This window comes from Pholcus phalangioides, unplaced genomic scaffold (genome assembly GCF_987345545.1).
Source record: "Pholcus phalangioides strain wild (caught in Gottingen) unplaced genomic scaffold, Ppha-v1.0 ptg000024l_1, whole genome shotgun sequence".
Classification (NCBI taxonomy): Eukaryota; Metazoa; Arthropoda; class Arachnida; order Araneae; family Pholcidae; genus Pholcus; species Pholcus phalangioides.
The window spans coordinates 18,530,240-18,552,329 of NW_028301616.1; the positions used below are offsets into that span (position 1 = coordinate 18,530,240).

Here is a 22,090-nt window from a genome sequence, read left to right on the forward strand (position 1 = left end):
ACTGTTGTTTGTTTTTCTTAGAAACTGTAAGAAATATCTAAGAGGAAATCATGGGAGGGACAATATATTTTGGGCTTTTCTTTTAATACTCCCATGAAACTCAATTTAGAACTGAAAGCCTCACCAGTTTTCATTGACACGACCAATTTTGTTGCACAATGCTAAAACATTTGATAAAATGATTGATTCAAGAATTAAAATATGGTCACATAATTCTAAATATTATGTATAGAAACATAATTTAAGTCATCTAATTGGTTTCATAAAATAAATTGAGTTAATTTACAAACTTTTAATTAAAATTTTGATCGAATTTTAATCAGATTGATTAAGTTGATAAGACTGAACTCTGAGTAAATGTTGATTAATCGGACCTGTTCTAATTAAAAATCATTCTTGGCCAACAAAATTCATTCAATAAGGTGCTCAAATGATGATCGAACAAACTTCATAAAAACATGTACTGCAAGGATACAATATTTTATATGCAAATGGAATGTGTTGTGCGTACAACCAACAAATGATAAAACTTCATTAGTGGGAAAAAATGGCATTTATTCCGCACTATATTGACTTTATCTCTAGAAATTAACGGACATGACTCTTTGAAGCAACAAAAATGCAAATGAATAAATAATATTTACAAAAAATTTGTGGGAGTGTTATAACCACAAAACAATTATAGGTTGTTTTTTTTATACTTTGATTATCAAATTATTACTCAGATTCATAAAATGTTTTTGATAATTTTTGGATGATGCAATTTTTCTTATGGATCTTTTATAGGCGCAGCGAAAGAATTACCGGAGAGAGAAGAAAAGGGTTGCCAAAGAATTATCGACTACACTCAAAGACCCTTCTATCATTGTGTTGGCGGATTGGTTGAAAGTTAGAGGAACTTTGAAAGGCTGGACCAAGTTCTGGTGTGTCTTGAAACCGGGTCTTCTCCTGCTGTACAAAAGCCCCAAAACTCATAAAGTAAGCATTTGTTATTTTTATATGATTAAAATTCATTATTCAAAATATTAAAAGGAAAGATCTGCAGCTTAAAATTTTTATTCCCATGGTAATATTCTTAGTAAAAAATGAATCAATCCGATCAGTTCTGATAATTCAAATAGATTAATGGGTGGAATTAATGGTGTGGAATTATAAGATGATTTTTTTTTCAATTTCAAGAGATATACTTAAATACATTTTTACAAGTCTTTCAAGTCTTTACTAATTATTTGAAGAGTAGAAATGAATTACCTTTTGAGACAATATACTGGGGAAAACCAACGTAACTGTACCCAAAATTAGAGTAATAGTACTCTAATTTTGGGTACAGTTACTTTGGTTTTCCCCAGTATATTATTTGAAGAGTATCTAATAATTTGAAACTAGCACAAACGCACATGACAAGAGTTGCATTTTATTATGGTATGCTAATTTTTTTTTTAGCTAGCAATTCTTTCCAGTTAGATGGGTCACTATTTTTTCAAAGATGATGTGCCAGGTTAAATGGAATACTAGCATTTTTTCATGTGGCTGTACCATCTACTCTACCACTTAAAATGTATCTTCAAGATGGGAAGTTTTCATAGGATAGGTCTGGGAATAATTCATGTTCTGTTCTCTGTGAGCAGATTTGACTATTTTGACTGTTCTGGGGCAGAGAAGGGAGATTGCATCTATCGCTTTCATTAATGTACTATCATACCACCATCAACTATTAAAACAAACTGACATTTTTATTTTTTATTGTTAGACAAAATTGCTTGCATTTTGTTTTGATGAATCTTAGTTAATTTTCTTTGTTTTGAACCCTATATTTCATATTTCTACCAGTGCCGTCTTAACGCATGGGCCCACCCGGGCACGGCCCGGGGGCCTCAAGGGAAAAGGGGCCTCATAAAAATGAGATCCGTTTGAAATTTTCTAGGATTTACCGGGTAGGGCCTACAAAAACCACTTGGCCCGGGGGCCCATGATACTCTTAAGACGGCCCTGATTTCTACCTAATATTTTTTTAATGCATTTTTTTCTCTGTCACAATATTTGATTTTAAATACCAAAAATTGGCCAATGCTATGACAAAAACCAAAACTTTATAAAAATACAGGTGGTCAGGTTCCTCTCATCTTTTGAATTGGAAAATGAATAAAAATGGTATTTAATAATACCCACACTTCCTATAACTGTTTCATAGGAACTCTCACAAAATTTAAAAACTAGGATCAAATATATCTGAATACAAAAAAATATTTTTTTTAACATGGTGATGACCAGTATCACAAGTACAAAAGACCATAGATCTACTTCAACTGCTGGGTATTCATAACACTGATACTTTTTTAGTCATCAATATGAAACTTAAAACTAAAATCTGTTGAACATTCGTTGATATAATTCACAATATATCTGGGCATTGTAGATTTTTATATATGTATGTTTTAGTAATGGATGCTTGCCAACACACACATGCGTAGTTGTTTTGGTACATAGTTTTGTGTTTGAATCTAATGGACTAATTTTTTTTCCAGAGCAGTCAATGGGTAGGCACAGTTTTGTTGAATGCTTGTGAACTCATCGAGAGGCCTTCTAAAAAAGATGGCTTCTGTTTCAAGCTGTATCATCCTCTGGAACAAACCATTTGGGCTGCAAAAGTATGAAATTTTGATTAATTGTTACCTTAAGGAATAAATTTATCTCAATGATTTACATTAACCTTTGTAGTTTTAATGGTAAACTTTAATTCATCATTATTTATTTATTTAAAATACAAAGCTACAGGTCTAAACCCAATTACAGCTTGCAGTAAAAATTACAGCACAGTATAGAAAATGCGACTACATGATAAAGTACACAAAAGACAAATAAAAAGTAACAAAAATTACTCAAAATGCAAAAACTCTACACAAAGATATATACAATGCAATCACAGCAAAAATCTTCTTAAGTCAATAACAGACAAATGAAAAATATGCAGATGTGTGATGATTAAGCGCATTATAAAATTCGGAAAATCTGTTTACAGCACAGTAATTACCAATATTAGTATTGAATGATTTGACTGCAAATAAGCAATTAGATCTTGTATTGGGGTGCGCTTAATATTGAAACAGATTTAGTTAAGAATGGGTATGCAATCAATTTGGTTAGCCAACAGTTTCTTGAAAAAAATAACAAGCAAGTAATCTCTGCGTTTTTGTAAACTAATGACATTGAAACTGTTTTGTAGATGAGTGGCAGATAGAATATTGTTATAAGGACCATGTTTTTTGAAATATAAATACCTTGGAAAATTGTTTTGAATGATTTCAAGGCTAATAATGTCACAAGCGTGAAATGGGTTCCAGATAATTAAAGCATATTCCAGTTTAGATCTTATAAGCGTATTAAAAAGGGATATTAACTTATTACTATTGTTGAAATCTATTGACATTCTTTTAAGCAAGCCAATTTTTTTATATGACACAAAAAGAACAAAAATTTCTAATGTAATGTTAAGCAAAGTTAAAATTGGTACTATAAATAATGCCCAAATCGGTCACAGAGGTTCTTCTAAGCAATTGGCTATTATTAATGCTATACGTAAAAAAAATTGGATTCTTTTTGTGAGTGAATAAAAGAACAAAACATTTATCAATATTGAGATTAAGTCTAATAAGTAAACGCCATTCATGAAGTAAATTTTGTAGGCAATAACATGCATCAATACTTTAAAAAATCCTCAAATCATCAGCAAAGAGTAGACAATTTTTTAAAAGTGCGGATAGATCATTGATAAAAATTATAAATAACAATGGGGCCAGGACAGATCCCCGAGGTACACCAGAACCAGCAACAAAACCTTGGCTGAAATTGAATTTATAGGATACATAAAACACTCTATTGGATAAGTAGGAAATGAACCAATTTACTAAGTCAGAGTTAAAACCGATTTTGCTAATAAGAATTCCATTATTGATATGATCAAAAGCTTTTGAAAAATCAGTATATATGCCATCAAGTTGTCATTTGTTATGTATGGCATCAATAATACAGACATTAAGACTCAGGAGATTAGTGACAGTACCATTGACAAAAGCATGTTGATTTGCAGAAATACAAGACGATCTGATTTAAATTTTTTTTCTATGTAATATTGATTTGAAGATTTTAGCAAATGGAGATAAAATAACAACAGGTCTATAGTTCTCAATATAAGATTTGTCACCTTTTTTGAAGATGGGAACAACTTTTGCTCTATTTTTGGTATTAATTGATAAATTGAAAATAATTAGCAATGAAAAAACAAAATTTATAGCAAATATTATAACAAAATTTATAAGAAGGAAGACCATCCCATACCAAGAGAAGAAGAGCCTTCAAGTTTCTTTATTCTACGAACAATATCATCTACAGAAACATTATCAATTAATGTTTAAATTAATTTTTCTTAATGCAACATTAGAGGCATTAGGAAAAGCTGAATTGTAGAAATATATATTATCATTTGTCGACGTACTAGTGATGTAACTAGACCTTAAAAAATTCTCAAATGTAGTTGCAATATCAGAAGTAGTCAACAAAAAATTATTAAACTTCATATTTAAAGGAACATTTCTATTTTTGATAGTGCAAAAAGACCAACATTTTTTAGGGTAATTTTGCAGCGATGACTCATAATGAAAAATATATTGTTTCTGCTCTCACAACTTCAGATTTAATTCTAGCTCTGTAAAGTTTATACTGCATCAAGTCAAAAACTCTATTAAATTTCAAATGCCTATTGTGAAATTTTTTCTTCAGTCTAATACAATGTATAATATATTTGGAGAACCGAGGAGGATATCTATGTTTAGATATCCCCAATTTGATGGGGACGTAATTGTTGAAGGCAGAGTAGATGCAAGAATAAAACATGTCAACAGCATCATCAACATTATTGCACAAGTTTAAAAAATTCCAATCATAATTACTAAAAACTGAGTACAGTGATCTAAAATCACTATTTTTAAAATCATAATAACTACATGAGAATTACTAACGGTACGTCTAATGCAGTGAATACCGGAAAAAAAGCAGATCAAAGCCGGGTGATGTTTATCTATAGACACCAAGTGGTAAATCATCTTTTGTAACCTCAATTGAGAGAAAATGACTAGAAAATAGTACAAAATCAAGTATTCTGTTACAGTGATTAACTACAAAATTACATTGCTTTAAATCAAACAAATGCATAAAATTTGAAAGATCTGAAACAGATCTAGAGTTAGTCATTAAAATTAACGAACCAATTGATTTCAGAGAGATTAAAGTCACCCACCACAAGAAGATCATGATTATCACACAAGTTCATTCTTTCAAATAGATTAAAATAATTGATATAACATTGAGTGCTACAATTGGGAATAAAATAAGCAATGCACAGAAATAAAACTTTACCCTATTCAAGGAAAATCTGAATACATATTGCCTCGCAGGTAACTTCATCAAGATGTGTCTCAGTGACCACAAATTTAGTTTTAACTGCAATCAGTACACCCCCTCCTTTATTTAAGGAGTTGAAGTACCTATCTTTTCTGAAAATCGTATGTCTATCATCAATGAATTCACTATTCAGGATGTCATGATGAAGCCAAGTCTCAGTCAAACAAATAATATCGTGACGATGAGCTGAAATAGATGATTTGATCATAGATAACTTAGTTCTGAGACCCCTAACGTTTTGATAGTACACAGTGAAATTTTTACTATTGTTTGCAGAGCACGATAGTTAGTCGAGATGTTAGCGTTACTCGAATTATCTGCTGGTTCCCCAGGAACTTAGTTCTGTGGAGCAATTGAAGACTCATTGACAGAATTCGCTATTTCCGCTGGCAGAATCCTAGAAAGCTGTTCAGCTTCAATGTCATTGATGGGATGCACATTGTCACATGGCATTTTCTGCAAAGTAGTATTAACAGATTCATCAGAAGGTATAGCATGAGCTTCTTCATTAGAAAGATTCTGGACTCCTTTTCTTGAATAGAAGGATTTCTGTACAATTACCCCCTCTAGGCCAAAAAAGTGGTGTTGCGAGCCGGTAATAAGCATTCTTGGTTTTCATTTCAATACGGAAAGAGGCATATGCAGCTTTACTGGAGCTTAGTAGCAAGCATTTATTGACAACTATGTTTTCCTGTTTTAAAAACTCCTATATGTCTTCAGCAAATGTGCTAAAAGCACAATCACCAATATAAATACTCTGCGAAGGGGGTCGACATTTTGGGGCTTCCACAAATAAGCAAAACATTGTACGAGAGCCGAGAATTTCCCCTTGACGTGTACGACACCGATTCACAACTAATCAAAAACCATCTTCATTGGAGGGAGAGGTAACATAGTCAACCACATTAATTATTATCTGTATTAAAAAATCTAAAATATATTTTGCAAAGTATGTATATCATAGGCATATAATTATATCATATATGCAGTGATACAGTGGCTATATAATGAGAATATTTCGTTCCGAAATCGTGATCTTTATCCAAAACACGGTTTTCTATAGATATCATTTAATTCACTGCAGACACTGCTCAAAATTTAAAGATAGTTTTTTTAAAACACCAAGAAATGCTATTAAAAAGACAAAAACTGATCAAACTCTAAAATGAACAGCTTCAAAATTGGATAAATTAGAATTTACAAGGAAATGAAGACACTAAAGATCTTTTTATTTTACACTATGAGCGGTAAGCCAACACCAGCCTTAATCCACTAATGGCCGTATTCACCGACAGAGTTCAAACTACAATTGCAGGTTAAAAGATTAGTGATCGGCACGTATTGGTTGAATTGAGGATTTTAACCAATCTGTGTAGATCGCTAATCCTTTAACCTGCGATTGTAGTTTAAACTGTGTTGGTGAATATGGCCGTAAAGCTGGCGCTGACACCACCCAGTCGAATTAGTAAGTGTCCCCCATCCAGTCATGATTTGGTCAGCTCATTTCTGTCTCTGATACATGCAGATGGAAAGGATAAGCTCCTGGAATGCCCAGACTGTTCAGTTGTTGATGCTAATGGTCTTTTACTGAAAGAATGTGTGCTCTGAAAATATAGGCTCCTTTTTTTTCAATTAGCTGAATTTTACATTGTACGTGTAATGATTCAAATAACTTTCAGAAAGAGAAATGGAGGTATATCGGGAAAAAGTTTGGAAGTGGTCATGAGTTAATCAGGCTCAAGTGGCAGTAATTCTGATGGTGATTGGCATTAAAATTCAACTCTCAGCACGACTGTTTTGTGTTAGCTGTGCATCCGTATCAGCAAAAATGTTCATTAGCTAAATCTGTATTTGTTAGCTGAGGCAGAAAAATCATGAAAAAAAATCCGAAAAATGTTTAATTGTATAACATTATAAATATGCATAATTATATTATTTATATTTATTTATTATATGGAGTGTTTACTTCTTGGAAATTCATTGAGATGTTTTTATTTTTTCAAAACCATAATTTACTACTTCACTGCTGTTTTAATATACGCCCATAAAAAGAAAAAAAATTGGATTCTTAAAATGGGGGTGAAAATGTATTATAGGATTTGAGCTGTGCAACATGAAAGAAGTGAGCAGTTTGACTTTGCACTTTTTATACTCTTACAAAAATATCCATTATAATCTTGTTGAAATAGGTATAGACCAGGGTTGTACAACCTATGTTTTCAAGAACAACTTTCTATGGGCTAGATTTAACTATTTCTCGGGCCACAGTTGGCCTGTTGGTCAGAGGGTGTGCACCCCTGTTTTCGACTACGTACAGATAAATATCTCCTCTCAGTCATCAAAATTAAGATTAATGTTTTTTGAACTAATTTTAATTTAACTTTGTTTGGAATTATCTTCATTTTTTTAATTGTATATAAAATTCTTAAAGTATGAATGATTTAAACTTCACCAGCATTAGAACTTGTTTGATGTGTTGATATTTTTATTTTCAAAGGGTCCAAAAGGGGAATTAAGAGGTGCACTGGTTCAGCCCCTTCCAGTTGCTCATTTGATTTTCCGTGCTCCTTCAGAAGCGGCAGGTAAATGCTGGATGGATGCTTTGGAACTGGCCCTGAGGTGTTCTTCATTGTTGATGCGAACAATGAGCAACAAGGATGGGAGCAGGCCAAGCTTCATGCAGCGAGTTCCTCTGGAAACTGCCTCGCAAGAGCATCTACCTCTGTGGAATGAGAGTGATCCTGAAAAGCATTTTGAAGACCACGGTAATTTCTGAACCTCTTAAATTTTTGTAGATTTTGTTTTCCCTCGCTTCTTGTTGGGTGATAGTTAATTCTAACTAAAACTCCTATCAAATTCTATTTATTATTGGAAAAGAGAAAACTCTCAATCAGAATATCTATGTATGTACTTCTTGAAATACCCTAAAAAAGTTTGTTTCAAAAATGTGATAAAATAAGCCAAAATAATTTGCAAAAATATATAACTTTGTTTGTTATAACTGAAATACTCTGTGATAAGAAACTCATTTATGTTTTTTGGAAATGGATTTTGCACAAAAAATTTCAAAAGATAAAAACATCATTGCTTAAGGAAAAGCAGTATATTTAAAATATGTACAACAAAAATTTTACTATTGCTTGTTTCACTGAGATTTGAAGAACAAATTTTTTTCAACTCAAATAACTTTTATGGTATTAAAATTTCAGAAAAATAATTCGGAACTTTGTATCATTATAAAGAGTTCGAATAAAAATTGTTACCAAAACATCCATTGAATTTTTAAATAAAGCTTTGTTTTGCTCTACTGACTTTTAAAAATTAATTTTGTTCACATAGTACATTTTAGTGCCTTTTTTTAGGCAAGGCATTAATAATATTTTATACTTGAAAGTCTTCTCTAGGTTTAGAAGCAATTGTGTGTTAAAGGTTTTATATGATATACTTTGAATGTTTACTGAATTGTGACTATTAATAAAAATCACAAATGATGATTACTGCTCCTGCTTACAGCATATTGGCCTTTTTGTTGTTAATTGCAGGCAACATGTAGTTACATATTGATCAGGTAGCACATAGAAGGCAGCAAGAGTTTAATAGCTTCCAAAGAAGACATTATTTTGGGTGTGTAATGATCAAGAGAGCAGCACTTGTTGGATGCAGCTGTTCTAGTGTTGTGAAAATTCGAGTAGACAGACTAGAAAATTTCATGATTGTCCCCAGGAAACAGAGCTACAAGTGTTTAAACATAAAAGATGCCCACCACTCAGATTGAGTTTGAAATAATGGGATTCATACATCCATATCATTGTTCCAAAATTGTTGCATCAGTACAACAGTGGAGCCTCACGACTTGATAGTATAGCAAACACTAACACTGAACAACACTACCACAGTTCCACAGCAGACAACTTGCTTTTCACCCCTTATCAACTAAACATTGTTGCCAGTTAGCCTAGGTCAAGGATCATGATAATCAGCCCATTAAACACAAAAATTTATTAAATCTATGAATCTAAATTTTTGTTTCACCATGTTGACAGATATATAATTGTAGTGTCAACAACATGATGAGATATCTTTCGAACATGGAGAGTACTATGCAGTCTGATAATGATGGCTGTGTGGGGTCGAAGGTTGCTTCTATTGGCATGGAATGGGACCCATTATTGCCCAGAGAAAGAGATAAGAAATGCATAATGAATCATGAATGTTAGTTTTCCTCTTTATTGTATATACTATCACTAATTTATTATCCTACATATTTCTGGGAATACATACTAGCAGCTATATATATATCAAAATCTGTGCCATCATGTGTCCAGGTCGTTTTCTGTGCTAAACTGGTCAACCCAGTATTAGGTAGGTGGTCACAATTCAGTGAACTATCAACATACAGAGTTCTTAACTTATTGAATTTTTTGAATGGTTTTTGTTTGCTATTTTTTATCATGCTCTTGGTCTTACATGAGTGATAACACATTTAAATTTTAATAACATCCATGTACATATGTTAAAAAAAAAGCCTTGCCTTAACTATAAAGTTTCACACATTAAAACTTTTGCCTATAAATTAATGTCTAAATCTATTTACATCTGTTGCATAAAAACTTCTTTGAAAATTTTCCCAGGATGAAGGGGAGACACAGAGAAAGAAAAATTATGGATAAATATGCATGTGGAAATCCAATTATATAGACATAGTTCTTCATAGAGACAATATTTAAGTTTTGTAAAAAAAAAATTATACACTTGTATAATTGATTTAATTTGAGGTCAAGATGCATGGTTTAAATATGTATGCAGATATGCTTTTTATGTGTGGTTTTCGTTATGGTCTTATTTCATATGCATGTCCATAGCTAGATTTGTAAATTGCTATGATTTTCAAGTGGTAGTTATTGTGATTTGAGTAAACAGAGACGTTTGACAGATATGTTTATATCATTGGAATTATATATTATGATTTTATAGTTATTGTCACTGCACTCCTCTTTGCATGCTGCCAGATTGGAAATTTCGTTTTTCACATCTGATTAGATCACTATCCAGTAGTAGTTCTTCCTCTCTGTCTATCAGTCCTTTACGTAAGATAGCTACCACTTTGCCACCTTCCAGATCAACAGTATCCGAACAAAACACTGCACGTCCACTGACCACCTCTTATGGTCTGGACAAAGCAGGTGCTCATTTTGCAATCACATCACTCAGTTATGCCACTTTGAAAAACACTGTAGAGAGCCTAGGCATTCTTACCTCACCTTGTCAGCCGTTCAGTGCTCCAACATCCCCAAGTCACACGAGTAACAACGAACAAAAAGATGATAGGCAAAAAAGACTGTCATATCCTCAAGAGCATTCATCTGAGAATGTAACTCATGGAACGTATAACAGTTCTGCCATAACACCTTCCTCCATTCCCCCAGACTTAGACGATGACACTCATACTGATGACAATCGAGAAGTAGACCATGATGGCCCACACAGTAACCACTCTACGGACTCTGAATCAGAAGCTCATCCTGTGGAAGAGATAGAAGAGGAGCCAATCGAAACACCATATGGAGAGAATGGAGTAGAAGAATTTGGACTGGTGAGTTAAAAGCGTTTCTTATTGATTATAATGAAAATACTAATTGAAATTGCTAATGAGCTTTCATTTTATAGTCAAACCTCGCTACAATGATACTCAATATAATGATGAGAATCCCTCTACATCTATATTCTTTCAAGTCTTGTTTGAATATGTCCGTTGTCTAATATTAAACTGCTGCTTCTCGATACAATTGATAATCCCTTTACAACAATATTTTTTATTGGTTCACAGAGTATCATTATGTCGAGGTTTAACTGTTATGCTTCATTTTTTTAATATTATCATTGAAATGAAATTCTATAGATGCACAAAAAAAAGTGAAGTGAGAAAAAAAAATTAAGATTTATGAGTAATGATAGTGTTAAAAATAGATGATTGTTGTTTTTCACACTTGTTTTTACATGCAAGCCTTAGGTGTTCGCTGCTTCAAGTAAACATTGTTTAACTACATACTCGGTTTTAAGTCTGTTTTCATACTAAAATCTCTATTTTATCACTTTATGCAAAATTAAGTTAGTGCAAAATATATATAGTATGTTTTTGACTTTGTCTTAACAAGTTTTGACTATATGTTATGGGGTAAAAGTGATAAATCTGGTGATAAGCACTGACCATTTTGTTAAGTTTGATAAATATTGCAAATTTAAAATATTTACTGGTTGGTTATGTATATTCATTGGCTGTATTGGTTAATATGATATATCGTCAATGAAATCAAAATTTATTACCACATGGTTGGTTTTGATAGTCTAGAATGATGTATTCCATCGGTAATGTTGGTTATGTCTGTATATGTTGAAAGGTATGAAGAAAGAAAGCTTATTAGATTGACAAATCTAAATTTTTGTTGTAAATTCATAATGTGGGAAAACAAAATTGATGAAAATTGTCCCAGGTTCCTGTGCTGGAGCCCTTTCACCCAACCCTTGTGTCTGGCCAAGTGTCTTGGTTGATGGAGGTCTCAACGATAGAGTATCAGTTAATCAAGACTCATTGTTCTGTGAACATCGTGATAGTTTGGTGATTATATTTGTTTCAGGCTGGAGATGCTGGGCAGACAGAAGAAGTAGCCGATGAGAACAAAAGCCTGATCTGGAGCTTATTAAAACAGGTAATATAATAGTGTTATTGCTTTGGAACTTAGGAATTGTTTATATATATTATTGCATGATCATGTTCAATAGAAAAATATTTTTATTTAAAAAAATAATTTTGTGAGGTCTTTTTCCTCCTTCAAACTGGAAAAATTTATATTTAACATGTATTTAGTTTCTATCAATAAGTTTTACAAATTTTTCCGCAATGAATTTTATTTGCTGACTATATGACATACTTCAATAATCATGAATTTTATAATCGTGCAAAGTTCTTTGTCTTTTCTACATTTATTTAAAAGGTGAGGCCAGGCATGGATTTATCCAAAGTGGTTCTTCCTACGTTCATCTTGGAACCCAGATCATTTCTGGACAAGCTGTCTGACTATTATTACCATTCTAACATCCTGTCTGAGTAAGTGTAGAAATTATTTTTTTCTTTATAAAGAAAATAATGTAAGTATTTCCTTCCTATATAGAAGGTTGTGCTAAAACATTGCTGTAAGTTTTTGTGGCCTGAGTTTCATTCAACACTTCTGATCTGTTAGGCCATTGTCTGAGAAATTCACTTCTTCACATTGCACCCATGTTTGGTGTCGGGCATTTTCAGACATGTAATTATACACTGATGTTATAGCTAGCAGGGAGAGTTTCACGTGTGTCCATTTTTCCAAATTCCTTATCGATGAATTGATGTTTTTATTGGTATTTTTGTTCATATATTTTTCCCCATAAATTCTGCTGAGGAATGTGTGCAAGGTGCATGTACGGTGAAGAGTAGAAGCAGTAGTAAGAACAATTTTCATCTCAGTGGTATATCCTAGCCTACTCAAGGAACCACCTCTGCTGGAGAGATAAATATTAAATATAATATTTTATTTAATATTTATTTTATTTAATATTTATTTTATTTAATATTTATTTTATTTAATATTTATTTTATTTAATATTTATTTTATTTAATATTTATTTTATTTAATATTTATTTTATTTAATATTTATTTTATTTAATATTTATTTTATTTAATATTTATTTTATTTAATATTTATTTTATTTAATATTTATTTTATTTAATATTTATTTTATTTAATATTTATTTTATTTAATATTTATTTTATTTAATATTTATTTTATTATAAAATGCAATGGTACAAGGTAGCTATGTAGAGTGTTCATTAAAATCTATATACTAAACATGAATTGTATACTCAAGCCCAAATTTTCCCCAAGCTTGAAAAAAACATTCACCAATTTTCTTATTGTCTAGCCTTACTTTATTACAATCGTACATTTTTGCTGTGATTTCAGCTTTTACATATGGTACAAGAAGTTACTACTTGTTAAATTTCTTGCATCAACTTTATTAACATCACCTTTATTAACAAGAATTAGGGCTTTCTTCATTAAGCAATGTTATATCCCCCCCCCCCCATCTAAAAGCCGAACATATATTTTAATGATAGAAAAATGTTTTTCTTAATTTGATGTTTCTTTTATGTATTTTTAAGGTTCTATGGACATTCATATATTGTTTTTAAAAAAACAAACACTTCAATCTTTTTTTAGTTTGTGCTATACTGTACAGTGATTCCTTGGCTAACAAATGCTTTAGCTAACAAAGATTTTTTGTGATATTTTTACCTGGCTGACAAACATTTCAATTGACATGGATACACACACACTCAAATAACACAGCAGCTTCGAGAGCTGAATTTTTATACCATCATCATCATCAGAATTACTGTCTTTTGAGCCCATTTAATTCAATATCCACTTGAGAACCACTCACCAGGTGCGCCTCTACTTTTCTTCTAGAAAGTTTTTGGGTCATTTTGTGTAAAATAAATGATAAGCGAAGCAAATATACGGTTAAAAAAATGAAACTTCTATGGATGTTTTCATTGTACACATTCTTTCAGTGCAAGACTCTTAGCATCAAACCGAATGAGCTGGACATTCTAGGAGATAATTTTTTCTATCTGCTTTAATATTAGATGCAGAAATGAGCTTACCATGTTACGTAAAAGGACACTTATGAACCTGACTAGCTTGTGTAAATAGTATAAAATAAAAAGATTTTCAGTACCTCATCTAAAACATTTCACTATTACTTTCTAAATTTATTGATTTGAAGTGGAACTTCAAAGTTCAACTTTCAACTTTGAAGTGGAACTTCAAATATTATTTTCTCTACTTTGTGTTGCATTTTTCTGCAGGGAACTTTATACTGTAATTTCTTGCCTATAAATCTGCATATCAAAATTAAATTTTGCTACTCTGAGGAAAGGCTAAAAACTTTCCTATAATCCATACTTGCGACTTTAGCTAATTTGAGGGGATAAAATTCCTTCAATAATCCATGAATGAAATACAGCAACCTGAGTTTTCCTGTGTATTAGTATAATGTGTGAAATAAAAATATTAATGACCTTTTAATTCTAACATGCAACAAAGTAAGTTTTTTGTTGAATCTTGGGTTAGCATTCTGGTAGGGATCTGTATGACTGCTAATGAGATATTAAGGAATGGAAGGGTAAATTTACTTTCTTCCATAAGTCATATGTTATTCTTAAAAGTATATATATTTTTTGTGAATTACTTTGAAAAATATTTATTTCAATTTCAACCTCTCAGTATTAAAAAAAATCAGTAGTTAATATGCAGTTTGCTGCGATCTGCATTAAAAGATATTCAGGTGTTTTTTTAATTTGCAATTCACAGATTTCACACACACAAAATTACAGGAGGTTACATTTTTGTTTTTAAATTTCAGTGCCGTTATGGAAGATGACCCTCTGACAAGAATGAAATTGGTGACAAAGTTTTATTTGTCTGGATTTTATAAGAAGCCAAAAGGCTTGAAGAAGCCTTACAATCCAATACTTGGTGAAGTGTTTCGTTGTTTTTGGCGACACCCAGATACAGAAAGTAGAACATTTTACATTGCTGAACAGGTATTCATCTCATACTACTTTTGAATTTTATCTTGAAAAAATTTACTCTTTTTTCCAGATATTCTATTATGAATCCTTTGTATTTAATTCTGCCATAAATATACTGCCATAATATACATCGTTATATCAAGGTTTCGCTATACTTCTTTTCCCTCTTCATAATTTTTTTAAGCAATTCATTAAAAAATTCAATAAAAAAATTTATTGTTTTCAACAGTTACCCAAAGTTGTTAGTAAATGATTGAATGATAATGCAAAATTATTGAACTTAAAGGGCAAATTAATCAGGGATTCAAAAAAAAAAACTTTCAGAGAAGTAAGTTTAGTGGATAGCTGAATGAGAAATAAAATTTTTATTTTTGTTTGAAGAATTTCATGGCATATGATGAATGATAACTCTTAAGAAGTGTATACATTCAATGTACGACCCCCCTGCAGGGTTCTAATCCGTTCATGTGTACATAAACTTCCTTTGTGTTCTTTCTTTCCTTTATGTTCATTGAAAACCTGATTCCAGGTGGATCTAGTTCAAACAGCTCAAGAATCAATCACAAATTTCTGAAAAACTAATTGTGAATGCTTTTATTTCATAATCCGCACGCTAATGTATACATGCCTTTAGAAGAGTCAAAGTTTTGAACTTGGCAATTCAAACCATTAGTTGTAAGGGCATTATCAATGCAATGATAGATCTGCAGAAATTGGAATACTTTCTATGATATTAGAACTATAAAAAATCAATTGTAAAGACAAATAACAAGGAAGACCCTCCAAATTATTATGATTTTTAACACACTATGGGTGTCATCTTCAGAGGATATATCCTCTTCCTGGCACAACTCAATCAGTAGTAAATGGTCCATGGCAATATTCCAGAGTTGTGCTCAGTATGAAAGAAAAGAAAGAGAATATATACAAGGTGATTCAGAGGACAACTTATAGAAGTGATGGAATACACTGATATAAGAATTTTTCATTGTAGCACGTGTTGTTAAATATTAGATGTTCAGGTGCAAACACACTATAATAAGACTCATTAATGCCACTAATTTTAATGAGGTAGTTCTATGGGGTTTCAATAGCAGTCACCTACACACAATGCCCAGAAGATGGTTGTGCAAAAATAAGTCAAGAAGGGAGAGATTATCACAAAAGAAAGTGAAAGTCATTAAATGGGTCCAGTCTCCAATTCCTGGGAATATAAATACAATCAGTGATAAGTGGAAACCTGTCTTCCACAGAAAAAAATCTTAGTCCAGTGATTTCACTGCCAAAATATGTATTTTAAAATCTTGGATTAAATGGAACCTGTCTAGTGCAGAAACAGAAAGGAAAATTGGACCCTTTTAGCGGGAAATTTCATACAAACACTTTGAGTGTTTCGTGATCAATTGGCCAAGGAATCATAAGAAATGTTAGTGTTCTACCAAAATTTTTTTGATGCAATCTCTGCTTGCCAACGGGAGTTCTATATCATACACCCCTTAAATTAGCAAAAATTGTTTTCGTACTTGATGCTGTGGTTGTGATAAGCTATATGTAGAAAAGCAGTTGCTTTCTGAAACTGTAGCAAAAATTTTCGTAAAAAAGCAGGCTTTTCCTATATGATTAATCAGTGCAAGGGTTGGATTTCCAAATGATATGGAAGACTTACAAAATTGTATGCAAACAACTTTTCGTGACGTAGTGTTAAGTTGGGCAGGAATTAGAGGGAGCAAAAGGGGTCAACTGCCTTTGCAGCAAAATTTAGGAGGTGGGGGGGGGGGGGAACAGCAAATTTTAGAGTGGAAAAAAATTACATAAAAATCATCAATATTGACACCTCCATTGAAAACTTTCTAGACCAAAAATAACGTTAATATCTTTTAGCAGAATTTTGAAAGATCTATTTTGGAAAGTGTATATCATGTTGAACCTACCACATTTTACACATTAAATTAAAAATCTTGCCGTGTGTGTTCAGCGCTATATGTGGTATGTATTCAAGTTATGCCGTAATTTTAGTCTCTTGCATAATGCCTTTTCTGTAAGTTGAAATTCTAGGACTTGAATTGTCAGTAACTGTAAATGATATTAGTTTCTAAAAGAATTTTTAGATATCAAGTTCCATGTTTTATTCTCATTGTCACAATGTGCATGTGCTACTTGATTTAAGACTCAGTGATAAAGTATCAACTATGAATTTTTTTTTCAATTCTAATTTTTGTCATAGGTATCACATCATCCTCCTGTATCTGCGTTCTATGTTAGCAATCGCCAGGACGGTTACTGCATCCAAGGAAGTATATTAGCGAAATCAAAATTTTATGGTAATTTGTGTATATTTTTAAAACGCAATTTCTCTTCCTTCCTGTCAGCTTATCTGTAACTAATGTTGGTTTCACTTTGAAATGTGGAACACAGATGGCAGCACCAGTATAACACTAAACAATCGTAACTCTGATAACATAAATACATTATGGCCACATATATACACACACAACATGTTCTGCATGTATGACTGTTGGAAATTTTCCAGAGTGATGTTTATGAGGTGCATGTACGATCAACTAGTAGTAAAGTACAGCAGCTTATTTTTAATCAAGGGTAATGTTATCACTTTTGCGAAGTATGTCATGGACCTATATCATCACATGAGGAAAAATTCATTTACTGTAATCAAGACTTCAGTTTATGTTGTCAGTTTTTCCTGTCAAAGGTTTTCCCCTTTTTGCCTATACATTTTGTAAGGTTTATTTCTCATTGTAACACTTTTTCCTATACACTTTAGTTTGCACCTACTGAAAAGAAAGCCTACTTCATTAAAAAAAAGATAGAAAGAGGGATTTATAGTGATTTCTGCTGTGCCGCTTAAAGGGTTAATGTTTTGAATGTACCTGATTTGTTGGTGAGATACATGGTATATCTCTCTCTCTAGCTTTGTGCAGGGGAATACACACTAGGTTTGTCCTTAACATTTGAACATCGAAAGATATCTAGGGTTTATGCGTCTCCATAGGCTATATATTGAAACCATCATAATTTTCCATGTATGATTCACTGCACCATATAGTTCTCGCATTCAAATTTTCTAAACTCTATTGCGATTGAGCAATTTACTACCATTGGTGTTGTTAGTACAACCAGAAAAGCACTAAAAAAAGTAAATTCACAGCAAAAACTATAATTGATTGGTTGACTAATAAAATTCAGTTAGATGTTTTACCCCTTCAAAGTAATTTACTGCGTATTTTTGTGTAAAAAAAACAAGAAATGAATGATTCTGAGAACAACTCGCCGCTGTGGGAGTCGAGTGGTCATAGGGATGGACTCTCATCGCAAAAGCCCGGGTTCGAACCCCACCAGCTTCACAGTGGTGGTGGTCGGCTGAAGTTGGTTTTCTGTGGTTCCCTTCCAGATGCAAATGGAAGTCGACATCCCCATTAAGAAAGTCTCGCCACAGAGAGCAACAGCCCTACAAACACTACAAATATTACGCTTCACTAAAATATAGATGGCTGCACTGAAAGACTAGACACAATGCATATGCACTTAGACTGTTAGGTACACACACACACTTACATTTCCAGCACAACTCACTTGGTAGTAAATTGCTCATAGATGGTGATAGACCTGAGTTGTGTCTGGTTTGAAAAAAAGAAAGGAAAAGAAAGATACTGACATTATCAACACCAATGATTATTTGGTGCAAAATGCCTATGTTATCAGACTCTGTCAGAAGAACAAACACACATCAAGATTTTAAAAATTTATTGAAAGAGATTTTGAGTGAGAGACCTAAAAAAATATCATCTTAAAGGTTTGTAGAAGTGAGTGACTCATAATTTGGCAGTTTGTAATAGTAAAGTATCATAAAAAATCACATGTTGTATCAAGAGAAGTTTCACATTAGGCTGATGGCTATTCCAAACAAGACTTGAAAAATTTCTTTGTAGACAGATTTATCGTTATGTAGAGTATTGTTGCAGCAAAGTTTTACATATTAATAAATTTGTGATATTATGTTTACATTAATTATAAATATTTACATGGTAATTAGTTAATGTCTACTGTGCATACATGTGATATTTTATGAATGTGTACACTGTGCAATTCATTGTATATGAAATTTGCTCTTTAGGAAATTCGATATCTGCCATTATGGATGGCACTGCTCATTTGACATTGTTAACAAGAGGTGAGGATTACACCATAACCATGCCCTATGCACATTGTAAAGGAATTCTCATGGGAACATTAACTTTAGAGCTGGGAGGGAAAGTCGACATCTGCTGCGAGAAGACTGGCTATAGAACAGAAATGGAATTCAAATTAAAAGTGAGTGAAACATTTCAAATGTAGATCTTGTTTTAGCTAATGCCGATCTTTTTTTTCCCAGTTCATATACATGAAAAATTAGCAACTTAATTAGACTATTTTCTTTTTACTTATTTATTTCATCATTCTTTTACTGATTTTCTTATTCCGTTAATCATAGATTAAATCGTTTTGAAGATTTTTCATAGCTTGTATTGAAAAGAAATGTTTCATATGCAATTTTATGGATTTTTTTAGCCATTTCTTGGAGGGTCAGAACTTTCAAACCTTGTAAGTGGGAAAATAAAACTTGGCAAAGAGACATTAGTGACAATTGAAGGGCACTGGGATGGCGAGATCTACTTCCGAGATCGACGATCTGGTGTAAGTTGTATTTTTTTTTAAAAAGAGCTACAATATTTTCATCCTTCAATGCATAGCTTTGCATATGTGCAAAGGATTCTTTAAATGTTCATTACTTCAGCCAGTTTGAAGATAAAAATTCAGAATTGTCTTTATGCGCATAAAGTGAGGTCATATTCTTTCCATTTTATATTTCGAATTGGCTGGTAGATGCCCCCAATTAACCACTCTTTGTTCATTGCAAAGCATGTGTATGGTTTCGGATTTCCCTAATTTGCTAAAATGTTTTGTTTACATTTTTCTTTTTTGTACCTTGAGATTTATAATCTGAATTTTTTTTTTACCATAGTTTGAATTATAAAGAAGGTGGTTATATATTTGGAAAGTAATATTACTTCAATAAATTTATATATGTGCAATTTTTGAGGCTTTGCACATCTTCAAGGCCCTGTATATGCAATATAATTCTAAATAGTTTCTGAAAAAAAAATTTCGTCCAATATGTGCCATTAAGTATGAAAGAAAATTATCAGCTTTAAAAAAATCAAACATTTAAGAGTTAATTTCATGAAATATCTGCAAAGTACTGTGTGCATATCAATTAAAAATTATTTTTTGAAAGGAAATTATATAATTTTTTTTTGTTTAAATTTGCAGTCATTAAAGTGAAATATGTGATGTTAAAAAAAGTTTTAAATCCTGATGTGAAACTTTTTGATAAGATTTTGAGAATTTTGTTTTTGAAAAGTTGTATTTTTGTATTATACAGTCATCACTTATTATAACAACCCCACATTATAGTGACCATTCCATTACAACGACCGGTAGGATAAGTCCCAAACTTTTATATCCCATATATGTTTTATACTTTTGATATAACAACCCTCTCAATATAGTGCCTGTTTTCGACAAGACGAGGGGAGGGGGGTCATTGTATCAAATGTCGACTGTATCAATCGTGTGGCCATTTAGATGCTTAATATATCACTGTTTAGTTGGTATAAATAAAAGATATTTTTATATTTATTATATGTGGTTGCATATACATGTTAACAGGAAGATCAGTTGTTTTGGAATCCAAATGGAGAAGTGAGGGATTCTCGTCTGAAGCGGTATACGGTTCCTGTGGAATATCAGCATGATTTTGAATCAGAAAGGTAATTTTTGTGAAAAGAAAGATATTTTTGCTAAATTCTGATATAGTTGAATGACACCTATAAACAGAGGCGCATTTACAGTGGAGGCTATATCCCAGGGTTGCAAACTAAGGAATGAGTGATCAATTAGTAGAACGTGAGAAAGGCACTAAAATTTATAGCTTACAGGTGGTGAAACCATAATCTGCATCTGTCTAGAGAGCAAGGGACTAGGTTAGTAAGTGACAAAGATAGGAGCATTGAGGGGGGGGGGAGGGCTAAGCAGGTTATAGCCCCAAGCTGCAAATTTTTGAGGAATGAGTGGTTCAGAAAATTAGACTAGAATGAGAGAAGGTTGGCAAAATTTGCGTAGACCACAGGCAGCATAACTATAAATCCGCCTCTGCCTATAAGGTTTGAGGGGTTTGATTCAGAAGATAAATTTCAAAGCTCATGGAAATATAAATGTTGAATTTGAAAATGCACATCGTTTTCTTTCTATATCAGGAATATAAAAAAAAAATGTTTGTTCAAATTCTTGAGTGTAATCAAGTATTATGACCCTGGATGAATCCCATTATTTTCTTGTTTTTTCAACTGTAAATGTACTATTGAGAAACGTGAAAAATCCTGGTTTGGGGGAGGGGGACCAAAGATCTCAGCATATGGGCCCTGCTCTACTATATAAAGGGCTATGCTGGGTATAATATGAGCTTCATATGATACCATCTGTCGAATAAGCTATACTGCTTATATATGTTACTGTTATAATTGCTGACCAAAATGGTCAGTGATTATGTATAATCACCAGATTTATCATACTTACCGTAACATATACATTAAATGAATCTTGTGCAAGACCATTTCATGTGTATGTGTGAAAGGGATGTTGATACACACTGTGATCATTGATCATTTTTGTCGCACCACTATCACTATCATTTTCTATACATGAGGGCTAATTAGACTGGGACCTACAATTTAATGTCAATTCCGAACGGCAGCCTTGTTTTTTTATACTCAATGAGTGGTTGGTGCACTAACCCCTTGGTGTGGGACTCCCATTTGGTAGTAATCTTTTTCTATGGTCATGTCGCTGATTCTGTTTTACCCCCGTGTCAGGAAAGTTTCTGACACGGATGAACTAGGTATCGAACTTGCAACACCTCTAAACATCCTTTGGTACTTTAGGT

General features: G+C 32.3%; 1 protein-coding gene across 6 annotated transcripts in view; it reads left to right on the forward strand.

Moving 5' to 3' along the window:
* Positions 1–22,090, forward strand: part of Orp8 (Oxysterol-binding protein-related protein 8) — a 96,787-nt gene that overhangs the window by 69,754 nt on the left and 4,943 nt on the right. For all 6 annotated transcript variants that reach the window (XM_089250935.1, XM_089250936.1, XM_089250937.1 and 3 more), the window contains 11 exons: positions 787–978; positions 2,526–2,648; positions 7,955–8,222; positions 10,884–11,050; positions 12,093–12,164; positions 12,450–12,562; positions 14,922–15,102; positions 17,315–17,411; positions 19,223–19,419; positions 19,657–19,782; positions 20,818–20,918. In XM_089250935.1, coding sequence (XP_089107061.1) covers positions 787–978; positions 2,526–2,648; positions 7,955–8,222; positions 10,884–11,050; positions 12,093–12,164; positions 12,450–12,562; positions 14,922–15,102; positions 17,315–17,411; positions 19,223–19,419; positions 19,657–19,782; positions 20,818–20,918 — 1,637 coding nt within the window. The remainder of the gene's footprint in view (positions 1–786; positions 979–2,525; positions 2,649–7,954; positions 8,223–10,883; positions 11,051–12,092; positions 12,165–12,449; positions 12,563–14,921; positions 15,103–17,314; positions 17,412–19,222; positions 19,420–19,656; positions 19,783–20,817; positions 20,919–22,090) is intronic.